General features: G+C 42.7%; 1 protein-coding gene across 1 annotated transcript in view; it reads left to right on the forward strand.

The window, feature by feature from the left end:
• Positions 1-23,687, forward strand: part of CENPE (centromere protein E) — an 85,294-nt gene that overhangs the window by 59,252 nt on the left and 2,355 nt on the right. The window contains exons 32-42 of the mRNA XM_089778051.1: positions 2,454-2,588; positions 7,009-7,206; positions 7,309-7,455; positions 11,085-11,297; positions 13,487-13,696; positions 14,144-14,353; positions 15,956-16,174; positions 16,926-17,129; positions 17,427-17,539; positions 19,213-19,310; positions 23,410-23,572. Of these exons, the coding sequence (XP_089634177.1) occupies positions 2,454-2,588; positions 7,009-7,206; positions 7,309-7,455; positions 11,085-11,297; positions 13,487-13,696; positions 14,144-14,353; positions 15,956-16,174; positions 16,926-17,129; positions 17,427-17,539; positions 19,213-19,310; positions 23,410-23,572 (1,910 nt within the window). The remainder of the gene's footprint in view (positions 1-2,453; positions 2,589-7,008; positions 7,207-7,308; positions 7,456-11,084; positions 11,298-13,486; positions 13,697-14,143; positions 14,354-15,955; positions 16,175-16,925; positions 17,130-17,426; positions 17,540-19,212; positions 19,311-23,409; positions 23,573-23,687) is intronic.

Raw genomic sequence — 23,687 nt, forward strand, 5'->3', positions numbered from 1 at the left:
TCCACTTCGCTTCTTGCTAAATGAGTTTAGTGCTTTTATGTGGCACAAGGTAGTTAAAGGAGCCCATCTATTTAACTTAACAAAGAGGAGAATAAGGGCCTAAAAGTACTTTTGTAGGGAAAACTATTTAATAATGGCCTCTTCAGCTTATCAGTGAATGATGTTACATGATCCAGTTAGAAGCTGAAGGTAGACAAATTCAGACTGAAAAAAATGCATAATTCTTTTGAAAAGGTGAGATTTGCCATTGGAACAATTTACAAGGGCTGTGATGGATTCTGTAGCACTGGCAATTTTTAAATGGGCATTGGCTGTTTCTCTCTAAAAGATGTTTTGGGAGAGGGAGTTGGGGCAGAACAGAGCAGGTTTTTGCCACTGCCATGAGTTCTTGGGGGTCTAATCCTTGCTGCTGCCTGGTGCCAGGTTCCCCACCCCCAGTAATTCCACAGTTCACATCAATCAGGAAAGGGACTTTGTGCAAGGGGGTAGGTGGTATAGAGGCCTGGGAAAGGGATGGGCTCGGGCCTGCGGGAACAAGGGTTACCGCAAGTCCTGTGTCCCTCTAGGGACAGCCCTGCTGATCGTAATCTATGAATATAAATTATGCAAATAATCTCTCAGAAATTACTCTGACCACCAGATGGGTGCCAGGTTAGGATTTATTGTCGTGGTGTCCTGACAGGTCGTCTGTTCTGTCAGTGATGATAAACAGAAGGCTGCATGCATGTGTGCTCAGTCATGTGTGTTGTGTTGACTTGTGCAATTAGTCAACACAGCAGATTCCCAGAGAGCCCCCAAAGACTACAAATCACATAAGGATTGAAGGCACCTGGCCAGGCTTATTGTTAAGCAAAGTATAGTAATAGTTGTCAGTAGACTATACTGAACTACTACATATATGTACCCTGTAACAATGGACTCAGCTCAATCAGTGGGAAATATCACTGTCCCCCAAAGACACCACTTTGTATACAGGTACAAACAAGTTACACATCACTCCTGACGAGTCAGGTTGCCACCCTCTCGTGCTACTTAGATATCACCCTGCACTTCATGGTTTGAGTAGAACATCTGAGTCCATCATGCTGTCATTTTAGACCCTTTTCTGAACTTGGGTGGGTAACTGTGTGGAGAGTGGGTACCAAGGTCTTTTTTAACAAGCTGGTGATACTATCCTTTTAGAATGTACTTTCAACATATACTAATTATTGTTCTACACTTGGACCTATTGCCAATTAGTGTTTTGCGCACTCAGCCCTGTTCTGTGCCAAGTTCGGTGAGCAGGGACCTGTCTCTTGCTCACAGCTTAGCTTTGCTTTGTATTAGCCTAGTTTTGTAGCTAGATCTCAAGACTCAAACCAGGTCTGTGCTATATGGGCTTTTGTTTCGGACCCTCATCTTACTACAGGCACTTATTAATAACTTCATATCATTATTGGCCTAGCCTTAATTACTATTAATAGGAATGTTGGAATTCTGTTTAGTCTTCTGACATGACTATATACCTAATATGGTGTATCTTTTTTAAAGAGTCAGTTGTGCTGTTTTAATGGTCCATTATGTAACTACTTATTTGCAATGTTTCAATTAATTATAATCAGGGCTCAACAAATGATTCAATCTATTTGACAGTGGTGAGTAAATTTTAAGCCAGCAGGGCCGCGCAGCGAGCGCTTTCACATGGCTGACAAGCAGGGCTCACCACCCCTTGGTGAGCCCTGGTTATAATACTGCATTACAAATGTCTTTTATTTTTAAAAAGCATTTTAAAGACTTCTTGGAGAGAATACCTGATCAATTTAATATGTGACTCAAATTCAGGAACTTCAGGGAGGTAATGACATGTTATAGGGCCTTGAACAATTTGCCTTGTCCCACTGCTTTATATTACTCACCTGTAAAATGGTGATTAATACTGATCACCATATCTCTGAGATACAAGTCAGTCTTGTTTGTAGAACATTTAGCATTTTGTATGGTTGTTTGCACTGTCAAAATATTACAGCTGTTTTTCTGTTGCCTAAAGACATTAGACTAAAAGCATTTCAGTGCTGCTTACAGAAGTGTTGCCTTTCCTAAACATACTAAGGTTACATATACACAGCAGAGTTAAGCAACTTGAGGTATGCTAATTGGATAGCTTAAATCGAAATAGCTTATTTCAAATTTGGGCACGTCTACACAACACTAATTTTGATATAGAGCACTCTCCCTCTGACTTCAGTAACTCTTGTTGTACGAGGAGTAAGGGAAGTTGGAGTAAGAAGTTCTCTGGCTAGACATTATCAAAATAATTGCTTGTTTGTAGATGTGCGCTTCATTTCTAAATAACATCAATTATTCCGAAATAATGGTGCTGTGTAGACATACCCTAAGTAACCCAGTTATGCTGGCTTAATTCATCCTTTAGTTCAAGAATAGCTTTATATTATTTTTGTTTTATTTTTGTCCAGAGCCTTGAAACTGAGAAGAAGCTGAAATGGCAACAAGAACTAATTAACAATGAGGAAAACAAAGCTTCAGAAAAAGAAGCAGAGCTGCTGATGCTTCAGAAGCAGTTGGAGAATTTAGAGAGTCTGAAGCACCAGGTGAAATTGAACTAGTCATTCCATAATCTTGTTTTCTGGAGTTTGGCACTGAGGAATTTTTTTTTTAACTCTTGTAAACCAATTGTCTTCCAGATAAGACTTAGAACAACTTCAGGTTTCAAAACACTTCTCTTTCTGCTGTAACAACTAGGAATATCTGTACAGACTTCTCAAGTATTCTTCATCTTCCTGCCTCATTGAATCATAGCTCATGATTAAACCCTTCTTTCCCTCAAAGTGGGACAACTGAAGAGTTTTATGTGGAATGCTGGGGACATGCAACACCAGAAGTTCTATGTACAAAAATAAGAATACAGGCAGTCCCCGGGTTACGTACAAGATAGGGACTGTAGGTTTGTTCTGAAGTTGAATTTGTATGTAAGTCGGAACTGATACATATTGTAGGGGAAACTCTAGTCAAACATTTCTCCAGAGCTCAGTTTTATTCTCCCACACCTCACTTCCCTCAGTCCTTTATTCTCAAGCTGAGGTGTCTGCTGAGAAAAGCCGCTCCGCATCTCCCTGGTCTGCTAGGGGGAAGCAGCTAGTGCGCGGTTGCCTCACCCCATTTGTAAGTAGGGATCCGATGTAAGTCGGATCCATGTAACCCGGGGACTGCCTGTAGTGTGATTCTAGTGCACCTTTTAGGGTTTTTTCTTTGTTTTTGAACTTTTTGCTCGTAGAGTACTTGTTCATGTTAATTCCAATCAAGACTGTGCATGTGCACAGTAGCTGGAAGATTTTTTTTCCCCCCTTAGCAGCTAACTGTAGGGTCAATCTGGGTGCCCTCTGGAGTAGCAATGGAATGGCACTCAGTATAGGGCCATACCACCTTCTCCTCAATTCCTTCTTACCACTAATGATGGTAGCTGAAACTTCCCCATGCTTGTCTTTTGCCTTGCAAGTGGGTAAGCATATTTCTTCAACTCTTGTATTAAGTTAGGAGGGTTCTCCAACCCCCAGACAGTTCTCTGGGGCATGCCTCATACTGTGGGCTTCAAAGCTTAACAGTCATGTGCCAAGCGCATGCCAAAGGGTGTTCCTTCTTTTCATGCCAGGGTGAGGTTACCAAAAGGACTGCCACAAAATCAGTCAGGAATTCCAGCCAAGTACACAGAGAGCACGGGCTTAGAAACTCTCTGATAGAGGCAGTACTGCTTCCACAATCTGCCCCGGCCCTGGAGATGTGGTGCCTAATGCCCCTTCATCAGTTAGGAGTGTGCCAACGTCAAGAGACAGCACTGAAGAAGGGATTGGCACCATCACTATTACTTGGGGCCATACTTGTCCTTGGCACAGATCCCACCGTAATTGGGCCACAATGCCAAAGATCATCCTGAGGCTATTTTAACTCCTGCTTAAGTGAGACAGTAAAGTCCCAAAACCCATGCTTGCTGTGACCACCTGCCATCCACACTGGAGGTTTTCCATGTGGTACAATACTTGATACGCCTTACAAACACCATTTTGGCCTCCAACATAGGGTTCTATCTCAGCACTGCAGGTACCCCAGATTGCTAGAGCAGTCCAAAGGAAAGCCAGCAATGATGGCATGCCAGGCACCTCCCCTCAACTATCCAGGAACCATAGTAGGTCTTCCGCCTCTGTTAGATCCACTTTAAGAGGTGCAGCCCCTCTGTGGTTGTCACATTCTGAGGTAGAATTGGACTCGTACCACTCAGGGTACAGTAGCAGCAGATCTTCATCGCTGCACCAGAGGAGTCCCTTTTCTGTCCAGTGGCCAACTCAATGGTAGAACTGTCCACAGTGGTCCTTTTTGGATCCCTTCGACTTTCCACCAAAGCTGGGGCAGGTGTCAACTTGAAAAATCCCCAGGGGCCCTTCTTCATCACTCCCTCAAAACTGGATTCTTCTTCTTCTCTCTAGAATGACAAACTAACCTAGGAAAGCAAAGTTTGAGTGTGGCGCATGCCAGCAGGGAATCACTGTAGACCTTCAAAACTTGATTGCCAGACTGGTTAGAGTCCCATATTGCAAACCATCACTGCAATAAATCTACCTTGTCTTACTTGGTTCAAAATCTAAATTTTGTACAAGTGATGTTAAACTGATGACTTGTAAAGTTTTTTCCCAAAGATTGGAAGCTCTGCAGTCTAAAGTGCTCCTTTTTATTTATAAAGCTAATAAAATCAGGGCAGGAATCAAGGGCAGGAAACAAGCAAAATGGAGCCTTCTAGGAGTTTTTAATACCCTATGCCCCGTGCCTGGAAATGTTCTGTTTCAAACAAAGTTCATAGTCTAGACTGTGAAAAGTTACTGGCACATAATGGAGTCCAGAAGTGCTTTTTTTGTGACAGTACTGCCTGGTACACAGTACCGGCACCTCTGTATGCAATGTCCGACAGTTGGCTGGGTTGCGTGCCTTAAAGGGCCTGCGTCTCTTAAAAGGGCAATTCCATGTTCCGCCCCAGCACTTTTTTTTTTCCTCTCAACTTTTCCCCTGGAGTACCAGCACTTTTAACAAAAAAAAGTACTGGAGTCCAGGATCACATGAATAGATCAAATGTCCTTGTAAACCTTGATGAATCTTAGAGGTAGCTGTTGGCCATCAGGGCAAGAATGAGTTTCTTCTATGCTCCATTGAGAGCAAAGTGTCTGATGGGCCATGAAACTTGAACAGTCCATTACAGTGTGCTGGCTAGACTGGATATAAACTACCATGAAGTGGAAATGGAATAGTATTGTTGATTAACCGATAAGCAAAAGCTTATAGTTAATGCTATAGACGCATTTCCCACTCCCTCTCGCCCTACCAGTAAATTTTTTAGCAGGCTGGCCAGCAGTCTGACTCAGTCTTGGCTTGCAACATGTCTGGAACCTACCCCTGCTGTGGCTCTGCATTTAAAGTTTATGAAGAGCTGGGCGGGCTCACGCTGGGTCCAGGACCTACCCCCATTTCAGCTCTTCATTGTAGGCTTTTTGCGCAAAAGGTCTTGTGCAAGAGTGCATCCTCCCTGCCATATGCTTTTGCACAAGAGATGTGCTTTTGTGCAAGAGAGTCCATGGCAGTGTGGATGCTCTCTTGCGCAAGAAAACTCTGATGGACATTTTAGCCATAGGGGTTTCTTGCACAAGAAACCCCTGTTGCCCGTCCACACTGCCTTCTTGCACAAGAGGGCTTATTCCTCGTGGGGAGAGAAATAACTCTTGCGCAAGAAGCTCTCTCTTCTGACATTTTACTGTAAATTTACTTGCGCAAGAACGCACATGCTGTGTAAACACTCTGCAAGTTTTTGTGCAAGAACAGCCATTCTTGTGCAAAAAGCCTGCAGTGTAGATGTAGCCTTAAAGTTTATTAAGAGCAGGCAGGCAGACAGCCCAGCTCAGTTCTGGCTCGCGCTGGGTCCAGGAGCTCAGACCCACCCTAGGCAGAAACTGCTTCCACTTTCTCAGAAGCAGCAGCCCAGGGCGGCAGGCAACCAGTCTGCAAAGGGGGGTGGGCTGATTTTTAAACTGGCTCCCCTGGTGGACCAGCTCCCATCTGGCACCCTGTGCTGCTGCCTCTGTTACAATGGCTACTGGCCCTGCCCCTGGGGACTGTAGAACAGCCGACTAATGGATAAAATTTCATGAAGTTACTCAACTATTCAATTAACCGATATTTAACATCCCTACCTTGAATGTGTTACCACAGGAGCAAACATATTTGTGATACAGATACGTAGCCAGTATTTGTAACTTCTTCAAATACAGTGATGCATGGGTTTAAAGAGGATAATATTTAGCAAGTCATAACTTCTGCCATTGACACCTTAACATGACATACTTTATAAAAGATTTGTTTCATTTGTCTAACAGTGACATCAATGATATACATGCTCTCATTTTTATTATATAGCATCACACAGATATTCTGGAAGTACTAGAGAGCCAGGAATACTCATTCTGTGTCTCCACTTCCATTTTCACCTGTAACATTCAAGCTACTCAACTTGTGCTGTCTCCCCAGGTGACACAATTCTCACAGAATAATTTTAGATTTGTAGTGCTTCATTCAGTGGAATAGCTGATGAAGATAGGTCAGTAAAACTATAAAACTCAATACCGTCACCTACCCTTCTTTATTTGCAATAGATGAAGCTCCACTACATTAAAGGTTGGTTGTGTTATTCATTAGGTTCCTCTTCACCGGTGATCCAAATCAAGATTTAATTCTAGGTCTCCATGGGGAAATACTAACTCACAAAATTGATATAAGAATTGGAGTTAAAGAAATTATATCATTATGAAAAGAAGGCTTGATGCTAAAATGTGGAAGTGGTGGTGTTACTAATTCTTTTAAATGCTACCTAAAAGGTTGTGTTGAATGGGTCTTTGTATGCAGTATTTGACATAATTGAGTGAATTATACTGAAAGTATACTCAATTGGAACAATTCATAGTAATGTTGTTTCTGTAGGTCCATCAGCTAACGGATGCATTAAATAGTGTTATGCATGAAAACCAACAGTTATTGGCTGAAAAAGCTGAGTATCTCCAACTTCAAGAACAGATTTCATCAATTAATCAAGAGAAAGATGAGCTTCAACAAATACTTGAGGGTATAAAGTCTGAGAGAGACCTGCTTAAGACTGAACTGGAAGAAAAAATTGACATGGTTTGTGTCCCAAGTACTACTGGATACTAATAGAAGTCATATTACTGTAAAATTAGAGTTGTATTCAATACTTATTCATGGTTTTGTTTTGGTTTTTTTCAGTGTACTGAAACAAATGCAAAACTTGAATGTGCTCTAGATGAATTAAAACAGAAGAATCTGAATGATGTCTCCGTTCTGGCAAACCAACCAGATGAGAGAGAATTGAGCCATGCAGACAGCATGGAAGCAAAAATCTTGGAAGTGAAGGTAAATATCAGTTACGTGCATCTCTGATCTATGAAACTATAGAACCATTCATTCCCTAATACAAGTTTAAAGAAATATCTCTGTTTCAATACAACATAATTATGGTTAAGATTCTGCCACTTTCATTTTTAGTAAAAGATCTTGGACAAGAAACAAAAATTCACAGGAGCTCAAGACCTGCCTATGACTTTTCTAAAATAATCAAAGGGCAAGGGAGATTAAAATATATGGCTGAAAGAGGGGCTCGTGGCCTGAGCTGCAGCCACTGACAGCTGAAGCCAGATGTCAGAGAGGTATGGTGAAGTCATGGAACCCGTGACCAAATTGTGGCCTTAAATACAATGTATAGTTCTTTGGAGAGCTTGAGTGTGTGCATTTCAGGCTTGAGTGTGTGCATTCCAGTGCTCCTCTGAGACACTATACATGTCTTCAAAGTTGCTGGAATAATTTCCCCTACTGATATCTGTTGGGTCACCTCCCAAGGCTGCACAGTCATACTGCCAATTTAAAAGGGCCCTGCTGACCTGCTGTCCTCAGTTCCTTCTTATTATCCGTGATGGTTGCTGGAACCCTCCTAGTTGCTCAGGCAATTTTTTTCCTACTGATTCTTCTGTTTCGTTAATGTAAATAGTTGTTAGGTTGGATATCCCCACACTTACTGGGGTCATCAACTTCTCGGTGCTGGAGCATGACTTTATCAGTGAGTTTTGAGTACTGTGCTTCCTGTGGCAAGTTTGTGCTTTTCTAGTGATCTCAAGTTGTGCCGTGTGCTTAAGGGAGGAGGAAAGGGTGGAGGAATTCTCACAGGAAAGGCTGCTTCCAAATCTTCAGGGACTTCAAGCCTCACACCAAAAAGGGCCAAGAAGTAGGACTGACAATCATAGAATCTTAGGGCTGGAAGAGACCTCAGGAGGACATCAAGTCCTGCCCCCTGCCCAGATCTCCTTACGGAGGCAACTTTATGATCCTCAGAGCCCTGCTATGACTTAGCGACATGCACCGCCGCCTCCATGCAGAGCATCTCTCTCGTGGGTTGGGAAATCTTTGCACTGATCTTCTCCAGTGCCTAAGAACAAAGAGAAGAGCCAGTCTCTGGTGCCAAAGGTAAGTAGACAGGAACCAGGAAAGAGCCAGACCTGTGCCAGGCCACTTCTCCTCCCCAGCTTTACATCATCAGATGCTTTCAGCTCCAGTACAACTGCAAGTCCCACAGACAAGCACAGGAGCCATCTCCTCCAGGCAGACAGAATTCTGGCCAGTTTGCAGTATCTTTTGACTCCACGGACCTAGGATCTACTCTAGTGCTACTGGAGTCCCCAACTGGTCCAGATTCAACATCACAGCCCTAAGTACAAGAGTGCCTCTAAACTTTTGACCAACAGATCCCCGGAGACTGGCACCTGTATAATGACTATTTTGGAACTGTTGGCAGTTTTCCCTATGGCAAAGTTCTGTGTTCACTTATCTATGAAAATAACACTAATCGCTATTACCTCTGCCCAACAGGTCAGCAGAATTGGAGCCCTTCTAGCATACCCTCTCATACACCATTTATCATAAAGACAAGTTTATGCCATGCCCACATCCTAAACTTTTACCTGAAGTACCATCCTCTTTCTGTCTTAAGTAACCCATTTGCCTTCCTTGCTTCTTTCCAAAGCCTCACAGCAACCAAAAGGAGACAGCATTGCATAGCCTGGACATTTAGATGAGCATTAGCTTTCTACCTGAACTGAACACGTTATGCCATTACCCAGCAGGCTAGAGACTGTGCTGGCTTCAGCTGTGCAGTCTCACAGGCAGCCGCTCCTTGAACTCCAAACTGCCCTCTGCAGTTACTTGGGAATCACCTATATTGGAATGGAAAAGTGCAAGCATTTGAAGAAAAAACTGTTACTAACCTTTCTATAACTTACTGTTTGAGATGTGTTAATGTGCCCATTCTAAAATAACTCTCCTTCCCCTCTTATGGTGGTCAGTAAGAAGAAATTGAAAGGGAGCAGGTTAACAGGGCCTCCTGTACCAGCATGGTGAGCGGCACAGTGCTGGAGCTGAGAGGTACTCTCAATGGAAAAAATTCTAGTAACTGCGCTTGGGGTGCACACAACTCAGTTGAAATGGACATATACAACACATTCTGAAATGTTGTAGAAAGGCTAGTAATCATTTTATCCCCCAAAACTGCCATCCTAAAATATTGTAGACTAAGTGGTTGATTTTAAATGGTCCTTTTTAGCATAATTTTTCACCCTTATTAAAGGGTGGGGGGTACGTCTGCCCTAAAAATTAAATGGTTAAATGCACTCACCTCATTTGAGGATGCTGTGGTATGCAGTTGGTACCTGACTTTGCTTGAAACAGTTGAATTCTAGGGAAATGCTATCCTGTTGCTGATTGCTGTTCCTTCCAGTACCATTCTTAATGCAGCTCACCAATCCCACCTGCTGGCCAACTGTCACAGATGGGTTAGTTTTAGCAGTAACACTCATTGCTCTGTAAATTACTTAATAGAACTGGCTTATGTACTTGACAGAGATACATTCAAAAATGTGAATAGTGTGTACAGTATGGTGGTGCACATTGGACAAAATAATTTGGAATAATCACGTACTCTTGATGCTTTTCCTCAAGTCAATTAATTTACACTTGGGCAAAATTGTAGATAAATTAAAGAATACCTATCCTGTTGTGGCTGTTGCTGCACATTTTAACATACTTTCGGTTTCCATAAGGAATAGAATGGTATATACTGAATATTTTAGAACACACATAAATCAGTGGTATGAACACGCATTGAAATGCTTCATGTTCATTTTCGGTCACTCCCATCTCTAAGAGACAATAGAAACAGGAACCTAAACAGGTGGAGAGAATGAGGAATGAAAAAGGTTCCATGTGAAGTGTGTGAGAATGAAAGACTGACTTTGTCTAGGGAGGAGATGACTGAGATGGTCCAGAGAGAATTGTAAATGCTATAAATTAAGTAAACTTGGGCACTTGTTCTTGCAGTATTGAAAAAAAGAAGGGAACATTCAATTAATCAATACAATCAATTTTATAACTGCTGAGGAAAATAAGAATTGCCACACTGGGTTATACCAATGGCACAGCTAGTTTGGGATCCTTGCAAACAGGATAAGAAACCTTTCATTAGAGAGTTATGGAATAATGTAACTATGGAAGAAGCTTCTTTCACGCATGTTCTGAAGACTTTTGTACCTCTTCTAGAATGCTGGTAACTTTTAATCTTTGCAATTACAACATTGCATATCCGTTTTCTGTATTCCTTTTATAATAACATTAACACTGCGTAATTGGCCTATAGAGGTCATTTTGAGCTCACTTGAAAGCATATAATTATTGAGTCTGAAGTTCTAGCTCTTTTGGAGAAATATCAGATTCTCTGCTTCTGTCCTCATGTGCATCCCATTTCATTCTCTGGTAAATATTGATTTGGAATCTTGCTCCATAGTTATTTATCTTACCATAATAAAACCAATAAATTCCCTAGAGAACCCCTGGAATCTGGCTGTTTAAAGCTTCATCCAGTCATTGATCAGTTTGTAAAATATTCTTCAACAATGCTTTATTCTTTATTGTAGCTGATTTCCATTTCTCCTTTATCTCAGGAGCTTCTTGAGAAATTCCGAATGATGGAAAAGAAATATGAGTGTCTCACTATGGTATCACTAAATCTGAAAAGTGAACTCAGCAGTCAAAAAGCACAAATAGCCAAGGTGCTGACACACCTTTCTTCTGAACAGGCAAAACAAATCAACAGGCTTCAAACTGAAAATGAGAAAATAAGCAATCATCTCCAGAGCTTGTTAAACAAACTCAAGGTAGAAATTTCAAACAATGGTTGCGTGGAGGGCTTCTTGTTAAATGTTGATGATAATTGTGGATCATTTTTTTCCTTTTATAGTCTAATTTATTGGAAGCACTTCTAGGGGTGCACAGTTGTTTCAGCCATTTTTTAAAAAATAAAATTGAAGCCTGGAACATTATGACTATGCTATATATCATACAATAAATAGCTCAGATTTGTACTTGATTACGTTGGTGTGAATCTAGAGTAGGCCAACCCGTGGCTCGCAAAAAAAAAAAAAAAAATTGCAGCTCCTGACAGAACCAGGATGGAACCCGGAACCGCTCTCGCGGCCAGGCCGCTGTGAGCCGCATGCATGGTCACGGCCCATGCCGTTCCACTCATGGCCCCTAGCGTCCCAGCCTGCACATGCAGGCAGCCGGCTGCTGAGCGCAGGCAGCAGCAGCGGCAGCTCAGGGACCTGGGCATAAGGTTAGTGGGAGAGAGGAACTGGGTTAGAGCGGGGAAGGGAAGTGTCTGGCTCGGGAGGTGGGGGGCACGGTGTGCCAGCCGCTCAGCTCACGCGCCGCAGTACCTGGAGGGAGACGCGCAGCTGTAGCAGCGGCTCCGTGACCCAAGATTTAGGTTGGTGTGGGGGGTGTGCCTGACTCTAGTCTGGGGGAGGGAAAGGAAGGAGAATTGGGTGGGGAGGAGGGGAGTGCGCAAGGCATCCCAGCCAGCACATCTCCAGGCCAGCCACACAGTGCATACACCCCAGCGCCTGGAGGGAGACATGTGGCTGTAGTGGCGGCTCCACCTCCAGGACCGAAGAATTAGGTTAGAGCGGGACAGGGGGATTGGTATAGAGGGGAGCTATATATCATACAATATATGCTCGGAGAAGGAAGGATTGGGTTGGGGGGGTGCCTGGCTCTGGGAAAGGGGAGGAGGATTGGGGTTGGGGGGGGTGCCTGGCTCTGGGGAATGGGAGGAGGATTGGGTTAGAGCAGGGGGGGTGCCTGGGAGAGGGGAGGAGAAGGGAAGAGCAGCCAGTGTGCTTCTGGATCCCAAGGTACTGGCTCCATCTGTCTCTGTTCCCTCCTCCCCCTTTCCCCATGAGTACCCTGCCCAAGTCCCCTTCCCCTGCCAGCACAGTTGGGGCCACAATAGTGAGGCTTGGGGGGCCACAATAGTGAGGGCGGGGGTTGGAGTGGTTGGGGTTTTTTTTTGCATTTCACTTATGTGGCCCCGACTGACTTTTCTGTGGGTCTGTGACCCCCTGATTCAAAACAGTTTCCCCGCCCATCTTATAAATAAAGACAATGCTGAAACATTTTGTGTTTGACATACACATTTAAAAATGAAGCCTGGCCAACAAGCCCCCATCTGGCCACAGCATCATAACACTCCTGCACCTCGCCCCCCCCCCCCCCCCGACCTCAAACCTGATCCTATCATACATTGGAACTCCCTGTCCTGAGCCTCTCTCATCCCCAAACTCCTGCATCCACACACTGCAAATCTGTGTCCTGAGCCCATCATACTCTCAGCCTCCCTGCCCTGAGACCCTCATACACCCCAGCCCAAATTCCTGCATCCTCACAACCACAAGCCTTTGGCTTGCTCAGCACCCCAACACTCTCCAGTCTGGAGCCCCCTCCTTGAGCCAGCATGCTCTACTTCCTCCTGCACCCAAATTCCCTCCCAGAGCTTGCACCTCTCACCCCTTCTCAGTGCTTTTTTTGTGAGCCACAGTAGCAGTGGAGACAGCATGAAGAGCCGGGGCAAAGTTGTTGAGCAAAAAAAAGAGAAGAAATCCGTGCCCTGGGACGGATGTACTAGCATCTATTTTTCCCCAGGGCGGGTTTTTTGTGTATTTGGGTTTTTTTTGTTTGTTTGTTTTCTCTCAACAACTTTGTCCTGTCTCCACTGCTGTTGTGGGTATCTCTTCTGAAATCAAAGTACTTAGATTTATATTGGCGCTCCGGTGTTAGTGCAAGCTATGTAGTATAGTACCTCAGTCAGTCTAGTCCAAATGTTTTTAAACTCTTCGAGCTTTTCTACAGCAATGAAATAAATATTCTTTACAAACATAATGCAAAAATGAGATGAGGCTTTTTGAGGTCTCTTACTATACATCACCTTTTAAAATTTTTGCATGTGCATGAAGCATCTTATCTAGACCCAAGGTATCCTTAATGCAGACCCTTTCATATTCAATAGTTTCTGTTCAGCCGTGTTTCCTGGAAGAAGGCAGAACACTATACTGCCATTAACAACCATGAAATGGAATTGCTTGATGAGAAGAGAAAACAGGATGAGCTTGTCTTCCAAATTCGGTGCCTCAAGAGGACTCATTCAAAACAGGATGAAACAGCTTTCCAAGAGTTAAACAACCATGAATTGCAGCAGAAATTGGACTTAAACATCAAGGTAGCACTCAGTTAAATGATGTGACTGAAATAGGCTTTAATATTTATACACTATTGGTTGGGAAATATTACAACATGGATGTGCTGCTTCACTGGGCAGTTGCTTTTATTTGCAGGGGACTTGTGCTGTAGTATAAGCTATAGGAAAATAATTGACATTAGCCTTCACTATTAAGTGTAATTCACCTGTTTTAATCTTATGGCAGCAATCTGATCAGAATTAAGTGGTCAATTTATTTATGAAGTGACACTAAGTTTATTAGAATGTTTATAAAGAAGAAAGCAAATACTGTGTTTACTAACAAATATATTTGTAAATTACTATAATAATAAGTAAAGTTATTTGAGCCATTTAATTGGTGAAAATCAATGTGGTGTACTCAAACTGGTAAATCGTTTGTTTTCTATTTTTTTATTTTTATTTATTTTATTTGTTTATTTAATGCAGAACATTCTCAGAGACATGTCAGAAATAGAAACTGGGCTGTTCAGCATAGAGGCTGAGCTTCAACAGCAACAGAGTGCTAGAAAAGAAGCCATGCAGGTTTTGGAAACATGTTCAGAAAATCATTGTGATGTAGAAAAACTTAAAGAAGGAATAAAGCAAGACAATGAGAGGCTTTTACAAGTGATTAAATTCTGGACACCCAAAGTCAAGGTAAAAGTTCCTGCTAAGTAATTTACTGTTACAGCTTGTCTTTCAACACAGTTCTGAAATCTATAAAACAACCAGCTTTTTTTTTTTCTGGGAGTATTTTTGTGTTAACAAGTATTTGTATATTGTGTTTAGGCAAACCATTTAACTTCCATTAGTATCTTCATATTGTATTGAGCTGTAAAGTGAAGATTTACTTGGAAATTTTACAGTGCATTTGTCTTTGTTTTGTGTTACTCTCTGCAAGTTCTTGATGTATATTGAACTTGAGGCCAGACTGCTCCAAGGATTTTTCATCCAGAAAATGGCTGTTTTCCCCCTCCCATGAACTTGCTTCTCCCTTCTCCTCCCCTTCCGCCCCCCCTCCCGTAATAGGGGTGGATAAGGGCAGGCAAACCAACCTCATTTATAGTAAAAAAGAAAGTCTAACAGTATCTTGTTGCTCCTTAAACCCAGGTGCACCACTGCATACCAGAGAAGTTTACATAGCTATGCACTATAGTTACTAAACGTGGCTTAGGTTTGACCCTACTATCAATTCTCTAGCCTGCTTAAGATTTTTGTCAGACCCTCATGACTTCTCTGAAACTGTAAATGACTTTTGCCTTAAACTTAAACAATGAGTTTTTCATGCTTCATGAAAAGATGTTCTATAAGTTGTGGCCCAATATAAAATACTATACTCTATAAAAGAGCCCCATAGTCAGTCTCAAAAATGAATTTACACATAAAGCTATTCCAGCAAAAGCAAAGTAAACTGATAATACAGTAGTGTGATTTAGAATTACACATTCTATATTAAATGACATGGTTTAATATGGCTTAAATCTCCAGAGATTTATGGTAATTAGGTACATGTGACAATTCATATGAAGTGCGCAATCTATTTATAGGCATTTCAGAGGAGTAAGTATAGTTTACAGGTAACATGAGTAGAGCAAAGGGACAGGCAAAATCTGGGCTCATTTTAAGGACCTTACCCCAAAGCCCATTGGAAATGCAGGGAAAAGTCGTCTATTGACTTCAGTATGTGTGCATATATCTGTTTGCACAGCTTTAGGGCTTCATCCAGTCACTTCTGTTTCTTCAAACTCTTCATCTAGGATACTGTTTTTTTTTTGTTTATCCAACACTACTTCAAGACTTGATATGATAATCTGGTAAAAAATTGTTGTTTTCCACACCTTTCCAGTAATATATAGTTTGAGTATTTTAGGAGAGGGAGTCAAAGTTTAAGGATGAGAAGTTCTGGGTTCTCTTATGAAGCTGTTTTCCTATCTTTCTTGACACCCCCAATTTTAAGATCTTGAGGAGAGGCATCCGAATCTGAAAATCCAGTTTGTACCTCAGATGGGTCTCAAGGGCTAGCTCAAATTTTATATAATTTATTTCCAATATACATTAAATGCATATATTTAACTTCTTTTTAAGGAGCCAGTTTCTGTATAATTATTTTGCCATTTTCCCACAAGTGGATGTATGTACTTTGACAAATTAAATATGTGGGCAGGGTTCTTAGCATATATCTTTACAGTATTTTATTTATGGCTGGTTCTAAAACTGAGTTTTACAGTTACATGCATGGCACTATTTTTAATTTTGCAGATAGTCCTTCAAGCTTCCTCAGAGATGGATACCAGAACTGCCAACTATCGCAAGGACTCAGAAATTGAATTGAAACAAAGAAAACAGAAAACTGAAGAGTTACTTGAGGAACTGAAGACGGTAAAGGAACAACTGGCACCTTGTGGTGTTGCTAATCTTGCTCTAGAAGAAAACTATAAGCTTTTTAACCAATTAAAAGCTACAGAACAAGATATAAAGGTATGTAATATGTTATGCTAGGTCAATTTTAAATCAACAGAAATACAAAATCAACTGTAAACAAAGCTGAGAAATTTCCCAGGGTACTTTAAACTGAGTTTAAAAACATGTAAGAAAATAAGTGAGACTAGATAATTGATTATTAATATAAATCTCTCCTATCCACCCCATTGCTCCAGATTTACATTTACCTTTTTTGTAGCTGTTTCCATATCCAAAAATAAAGTGGTTTTATTTAGACTGTGAAGAGTTGAAACTATGGCCACAGGTTAGATTTACAATAGTGTATATGAATGTGAACCAACTGAGGGCATTTTGAAGATGTTTAAATATATTAAAAGTATATGGTGCCTAACAGTGCAATTGCTGTAAGGCTATGTATGGTCAGATAGTCCTTATGTGTTAGACTAGTGATTGGCACAGAAGAAATCTTCAATTAAAAAGTTAAATGCCTTTATTTCAAACAATTCAGAAAGGTCCTATTGGATCAGGACTGAATTTAGAAACTTTATTTAATTATTTATTTATTTATTTATTTATTTTTCAGTGGGTGTGGGTTTTTTTGTTTTGTTTTTGTTTAAGTAGAAATAACTAGGTACTTACCTATTAAGTTTTGAGCATGCTGGAATATCTAGAAATATGTCCCACTGAAAGCCCAGGAGTCTACAGTAGTTGCTACAGGTGAGCAGCAGAAACCTGCCAGGTGCATTTGTAATTGCTAGGATTTTAATAACTTGATATTTTTCCCAAGATTATGAAAACAACAATCCAAAAGCTGGAAAATGCAGTAAATAAAGCAGAAAAAAATGTCGAGGAGAAAGAAGAGAGAATAGCCATGTTACAAACAGAGATTAGAAAGAAATCTGCTACAAGTGAATTTACCAAACTTCAGGCTAAATTAAATGAGACTGAGAAGTGTCTTAAGAAAGAGTTAACAGAAAAGCAGACGCTCAAGGTATGTTTAGTTTCATTGCAGAACTTCAATGCTATTTTCTACTAGAGAGGTGGGAGAAAATCTGAAAAGGTTCTTGGAGGTCAACATTTGGAAGCTAATCTGTTGCACTATTTCCCTATGATTCAGCCTTTATCTTCAAATTATTCTCAGTGAAGCAGCAAGTGACCAAGCTTGGAACCCAAGTTACACCACTAGAATCAGACTTTGTAAAATGGGTTTTAAATGTCCCTAATTACCTTTTACAGATCTAACTTTCTTCTCACTAAATTTCCTTTTTATTCCCACCCAACATATCAGGCAAAATTAGATAAAGGTCCCACGTTCTATAAAGAAGAAATTGATAATCTCAAAACTCAGTTGGTGAAAGCTGAAATGGAAATAAAGAAACAATCCAGCATTTTTGAACAGAAGTAAGTGTTTGTTTTTGTATTTACTGTAGTATACATCTTGTAATTTCCCAATTCACTTTTGGGAAGAATAAGATCTGATGTTTAGAACTTGTATAAAAAACAAGTTGTTTTGAATATATCCGTAGTGTCTACAGAGATTTCTCAGGTACTGATAGAAACTGCATTGAAAATACATGCCTTATTAAGTATTTGGTGCTCAAACATGGTTTTGAAGAGGGCTTTGAGTATCTTTAATCTATGCAGAAATTAAAGAGCTATTCTGTCGTAAGGAGGGGGAGACTGTCTAAATTTAAATACTTTGTGCTTCCTTGGTAAAGAGTTCTAATTCTTCTTCAACTGCTTGCTCGTGTGTGCTGGAAGGTTTTTCCCTCAGCAATATCCATAGGGGACCAGCTCCAGCTTCCCCAGCGCAGCGTGCACGTGCTGTGCTATATAAGGTGCTGCTGAACTCCCTCCATCCTCAGTTCCTTCTTGCCACCAGTGATGGGGTGTGTCTAGACTACAGGGTGTTTTTAAAAAAATAAATAAATAAAAGTGGCCTTTTTTTTAAATAACTTCCCCTGCATCTAGACTGCTGCCGCGTTTTCAAAAGTAAATTGAAAGAACGTGGCAGCTTTTTTGACTGTGGAAAACCTCATTTTACGAGGAATAATGCCTTTTTTCAAAAGTGCCCTTTCAAAAAAAGGCGCTATGTAATGCAAACTGCTTTTTCGAAAGAGAGCATCCAGACTGCCTGGGTAATCTCTTTCCAAAAAGCTGCTTGCTTTTTTGAAAGTACTGGTTGTAGTCTATATGCTCTTTTTTTGGAAGAAGCTTTTTCAAAAGTATCTTTCAAAAAAGGCTTGCAGTCTAGATGTAGCCATGGTGCTTGGAACTGCAGTGCCACAGCTATTGCTGTCACATCTTTCTTATCTTTGTTGTTTTGCCTGCAAATAGTTTCCCTCTGTTCTGTTAATCATACATAATTTAGGAGAGTTTGCAAGTCCCTTTGGGATGTTGCCTCAGGATGGGCCATGCCACAGTATCCCCTCTTCTCTTCCACCCAGCTTTATGTTGTGTGTTTAGCTACCACAGGCCTGTGCCCATTAGCCACCTTCACAAAAACTGTTTATGGTGCTTGGGAGAAGCAAACATTAGTGACAAGTGCCAGATTTGCAAATCTTTTAGGCTGCAAACTAAAAAGGAAAGAGATGGTCATATAAAGACTCTTCTGATTAGGGCTGTCAACGTGTGGTCGACTATAACATTAACCGATAAGCCTGGGCTTATCAGTTAATCTTGTCAACTACATGCATGTCGCCCCCCCCCCCCTTTGCTGCATCTGTATCAGATGCAGCAAGAGATAGGGGAAGTGGGAGCCAGTTTAAAAGCTGATTTAACGCCCCAATCCACCCCCAGCAGGGCTCCTCAGTGTCTCCCTGCCTCTGCGTTGCTGCCTCTCTCAAGCATGGGTCCACTCCAGACAGAGGCTGGTATCCGGCACAGCCCCTGTCTGGGGGGTGGGGTTCAAGCTCCCTGTGGACAGAGGCTGCTCCACCTCTAATCTATCTTCACTAATTTATCAGTATATTTGGATCTATTTAATTTCTCATTTGGAGAGCAGGCAAATTTAAAAGTGCAAAATGACAAAGTGGTAAACTGAAAATAATGATTTCCTCTTTTTCCTTGCATAGAATTGCTAATACAGAAGCTCTTGCGGAACACAGAGAGGAACAGTTAAGAAAATTAAAAGAGCAGCTCAGAAGAGCACAGCAAGAACAGGAGGTTACTGGTAAATATAAAATACATACAATGTTTTTACACAATATTTATAAACAAAATATGGGATTAAGGATGTAGGTTATACATAGAGTGCTAGGAAAATGTTAGTCTTTGGTTCACAATTGCTTAAGGGAAGGACAGGACTTTCTTTGAGATAAGCGGATCTGGTTGATTAACAGTGTCATGCGCCACTCGTTAACTGTGGAAATCACAGTAATTTAGCACTTAGTCACTGTATATGACTGCAGCAATGATGAGGTATGAAAGTGAAGACCTTTTAATTTTTATTCTTGTCTGATCTGAAGGGCATGTCTGGCTACTTCTGTAGTAGGCCCTGCACTTTAATCAAACATTCCTGGACCGAGTGGTACACTGAGGCAAGTTTGCATAGCTTTTGCAAAACTGGAGGCAAAAGGGAATCCTCATTATATCCAGATGTGAAAGAGTGTGGCCTAGTAGATAGAGCAGTGGGCTGTGACTTGAAAGGCCTGGATTCTTTTTCTGGCTCTGTTCACTTTGGGCAAATCACTTTCTCTCTTAAGTTTAGGCCTAAACTTGCCTACCGGTAAAAAGGGAAATAACAATTTTTTCCTCTTGTTGTGAAGCGCTTTAAGGTCTACTGATGAATAATGCTATTTGTTGCATATTATGGTTATGACCCTACCAAGTTCACAGCTTTGCAAACCATGTAATGGACCCTAACATCTGGTCTTTTTGTGTGCCTTTATACAATACTATAGAAATTTCATAGGGGAGACCAGCCTTTCTCCAGTGGAAGGGTCCTGACTCAAAAGGGAGTTGAAGGGATGTTGCTGTTTTGCCACCCTTACTTCTGCATTGCCTTTATAGCTGGTCAGCCATTGAGCAATGGCATTGGCCAACTACCCCTCTCTGAAGGCAGCAGCACATAAGTAAGGGTGGTAATACCATATCATGCCACCCTACTTCTGTGCTACCGTCTTCCAAACAAGGTGACTGGAGAGGGGTGGCCGCTGACTGAGGGCCAGCTCTGCAAGCAGAAGCTCTGCCTTCAGAGCTGGGCTCCCAACTAGCAGCCACTGCTCTCCCGCTATCCAGCTCTAAAAGCAGTGCTGCTGCCAGCAGGAGCACAGAAGAAAAGGAGAACACTATCACAAGCCTTCCCACAATAAGGGTATGTCTACACTACAGAGTTAGTTCGAACTAAGCTAATTCAAACTAAGCTAATTCGAACTAACGCGTCTAGAACTAAAATCTAGTTCGAATTAGCATTTTGCTAATTCGAACTAGCATGTCCACATTGAGTGGACCCTGAACAGGGCTTAAGGATGGCTGGAAGCAGTGCTGGTAGGGCATCAGAGGAGGACTTAGAGCGTGGAGATGCTGTCTCAGGCTAGCCAAGGGCTGCGCTTAAAGGGACCCGACCCCCACCCCGGACAGACAGTTCTCGGGGTGCCCCGCTTGAAAACCAGTCCTGGCTTGGATTGCCCGGAATGCCCACACTGGGCACATCACAGCACTCGGCCATCAGACCGGCTGCACTTGCCGCAGGCTGCCATCTGGGGAGAGGGGGCAATTGGGGGGCTGCAGGAGAGCTTCCACCCCCAGAAACCCGCAGAGCCAGCCCAGTCCTCCCCATCGGGGGCTCGTGCCCCATTCCTCCCTCACCTCCTTCCACTTACCCTTCCCTAGCCCCCCTTCCTGATGTACAAAATAAAGATAACGTTTCTTCCAACATTGACTCTGTCTTTATTGAACAAAACTGGGGGAGACTGGGAAAAGGAGGTGGGAGAGGGGAAGAGAAAGGCTGGGAGAGGGGAGGGCAACTAAAATGATTAGGGGTTGGGAACAGGTCCCAGATGAAGAGAGGCTACAGAGACTGGGACTGTTCAGCTTAGAAAAGAGGAGATGGAGCGGGGACAGGATAGAGGTCTCTAAAAGCAGGGGTTGGGTGGAGAGGGTGCATTCAGAAAAGTTCTTCCTGAGTTCCCATAAAGAAGGACTAGAGGACACCAAAGGAAAGGAATGGGTAGCAGGCTTCAAACTAGTAAGAGAAAGTTGTTGTTCAGAAAGCAAATAGTTAACCTGTGGAACTCCTTGCTGCAGGAGGCTGTGAAGGCTACAACTAGAACAGAGTTTAAAGGGAAGTGAGATCAAGTCATGGAGGTTGGGTCCATGGAGTAGTCTTAGCCAGGGGGTAGGAGTGGTGTCCCTGCCCAAAGTTTGTGGAAGGCTGGAGAGGGATGGCACGAGACAAATGGCTTGGTCACTGTCTTCGGTCCATCCCCTCCAGGGTCCCTAGTGTTGGCCGCTGTCGGCAGACAGGCTACTGGGCTAGATGGACCTTTGGTCTGACCCAGTACGGCCATTGTAAGCTCAGGGCTCAGGGTCGGGGGTCTCAGTGAACCCCCTTGATTTTCATGCACACCTGCTCCTGGGTGGCCAGGCTGGCAGCTCTCCTGCCCTAGCCGGCCACTTTCCTGTGCCTAGTGCGGAGATCGTGGACGAGGTCCACGATGTCTGCACTAGCCCAGGAAGGTGCCCACCTCTTGTGGTCCCGGGCAAGCTCCCGGGAGCCGCCAGCCTGGTCCCGGGAAGAGGGGGTGGGCTGGGGGACATCGGGTGGGTGGCTCTGTGCCGTGTCAGGTGCAGGGTCTGCTGGCTGGGTGCTGGCAGGCTTGCACCTGGCACGGGCACCGTAGCCAGCCCGTGCCCCTTTAAGGGGTCCGGGGCCGGGAGGGGGGCAGACGAGTTTCCCTGGTGTTAGCCAGAGTGGCCACCAGGGAAACCTGGGGAGGGCTAGCCTCCCACTAGTTCGAATTAAGGGGCTACACACCCCTTAATACGAACTAGTAAGTTCGAACTAGGCTTAATCCTCGTAAAGTGAGGTTTTCCTAGTTTGAACTAAGCGCTCCGCTAGTTCGATTTAAATTTGAACTAGCGGAGCGCTAGTGTAGCGCCTATGAATGTTAGTTATAACTAACGTCCGTTAGTTTGAACTAACATTGTAGTGTAGACATACCCTAAGTTTGCAACCCTCCTGCAGTTCCTTTTAGCTTCAGGAGCCCTACAGTTGAAACACTGACATTTCAGAATAGCCGAAATCATGACATTTACAATTTCTAAAATACTATGACCATGAAATGGACCAAAACAGACCATGAATTTGGTAGGGCCCTTATTATGGTTGTTACTTTAACCCTAACTGATATCTTATTGCATTTTGTATTTGTCAGTTAAATGCACTAGATAGTCTGGTTTAGTAGAGAATAGGGATGTTAATATGTAGTCGACTATACAATTACCCAATAAGCTTGGGCTTATTGGTTAATTCTGTCACCTATACTCATTCCCCCTCCCTCTTGCTGCCTCTGTATCAGGGGCACCAAGGGGGGGCAAGGCGGGAGCCAATGCCCTCCCTCTGCCCTGCTGCCTCTGATAGAGAAGCAGCAGAATGGAGAGTGACGGGGCAGGTGGAAGAAGTACATGCAGGAAGCTGGTTTTCAAGCCAACTGCCCCTGCTTATTGGCTCCCGTGGAGCCACAGCAGCAGGGTGGGGGTCAGGTGGGAGCTGATACGTGTGGGGAGCTGGCTTTTAAGCCAGTTGTCTGAGCATGCTAGCTCTGCTGAGCCACATGTTTCCTCCCACCCCACCCCACACTGGGCAAGAACAAGGGTGATGAGCAGGAGACAGGTTTTTAAACTGGCTCCCACGTGCCACCTCGTACTGCTACCTCTGCTAGAGGCAGCAGCATAGGGTTGCAAGGGGTCTCCCCCGAAGTGGGGCCACGAGCACACTGGCTGTCAGCCCAGCCCCACAGGGACTATCTAATAATTGTGTAACCACTAAGTTTCGATGTGGTTACACGATTATTAAATTATAGAACCGTTTGAGTTTCATACTAGGTAACTGGCAATCTATGTGAATACCTGTATAAAAAGATTAAAGCTGTTGTAACTGTACTTGTAACCTTACTGTGAACACTTAACCCCAAAAGGGAATTTTAATATAATTTTCTAGTGCTGGAACACTTATTTACTTTATGAAAGTCAACTTGATTTTTTTTGTATTGTCCAAGATATAGCAAATAATAGCTTCTGATATAGATTCAAATAACTTATTTTCCCAGTAACATTAGGAAAAGATATTCCTCGGGAATCCAGTCTACCCCTGACCTGTGGTGGTGGTAGTGGGATTGTGCAGAGCACACAGATGCTGATTTTAAAATCTGAACAAGCTAAATTACAGAAGGAAAACCTGCAGTTAAAGAAACAAAATGACCTTCTAGTAAGGTAAGTTTAAAAAAGCTGATACTCAGTCTAGAATCTAGTCTGATTTAACTGCATATATTGCTATACTTGCTGTTTGATTTGTAATCAAATGCAGTAAGAATTTATATTTCTGGGG

The sequence above is a fragment of the Pelodiscus sinensis genome, chromosome 4, assembly GCF_052426305.1.
Source record: "Pelodiscus sinensis isolate ZL-2025 chromosome 4, ASM5242630v1, whole genome shotgun sequence".
NCBI classification, from domain to species: domain Eukaryota; kingdom Metazoa; phylum Chordata; order Testudines; family Trionychidae; genus Pelodiscus; species Pelodiscus sinensis.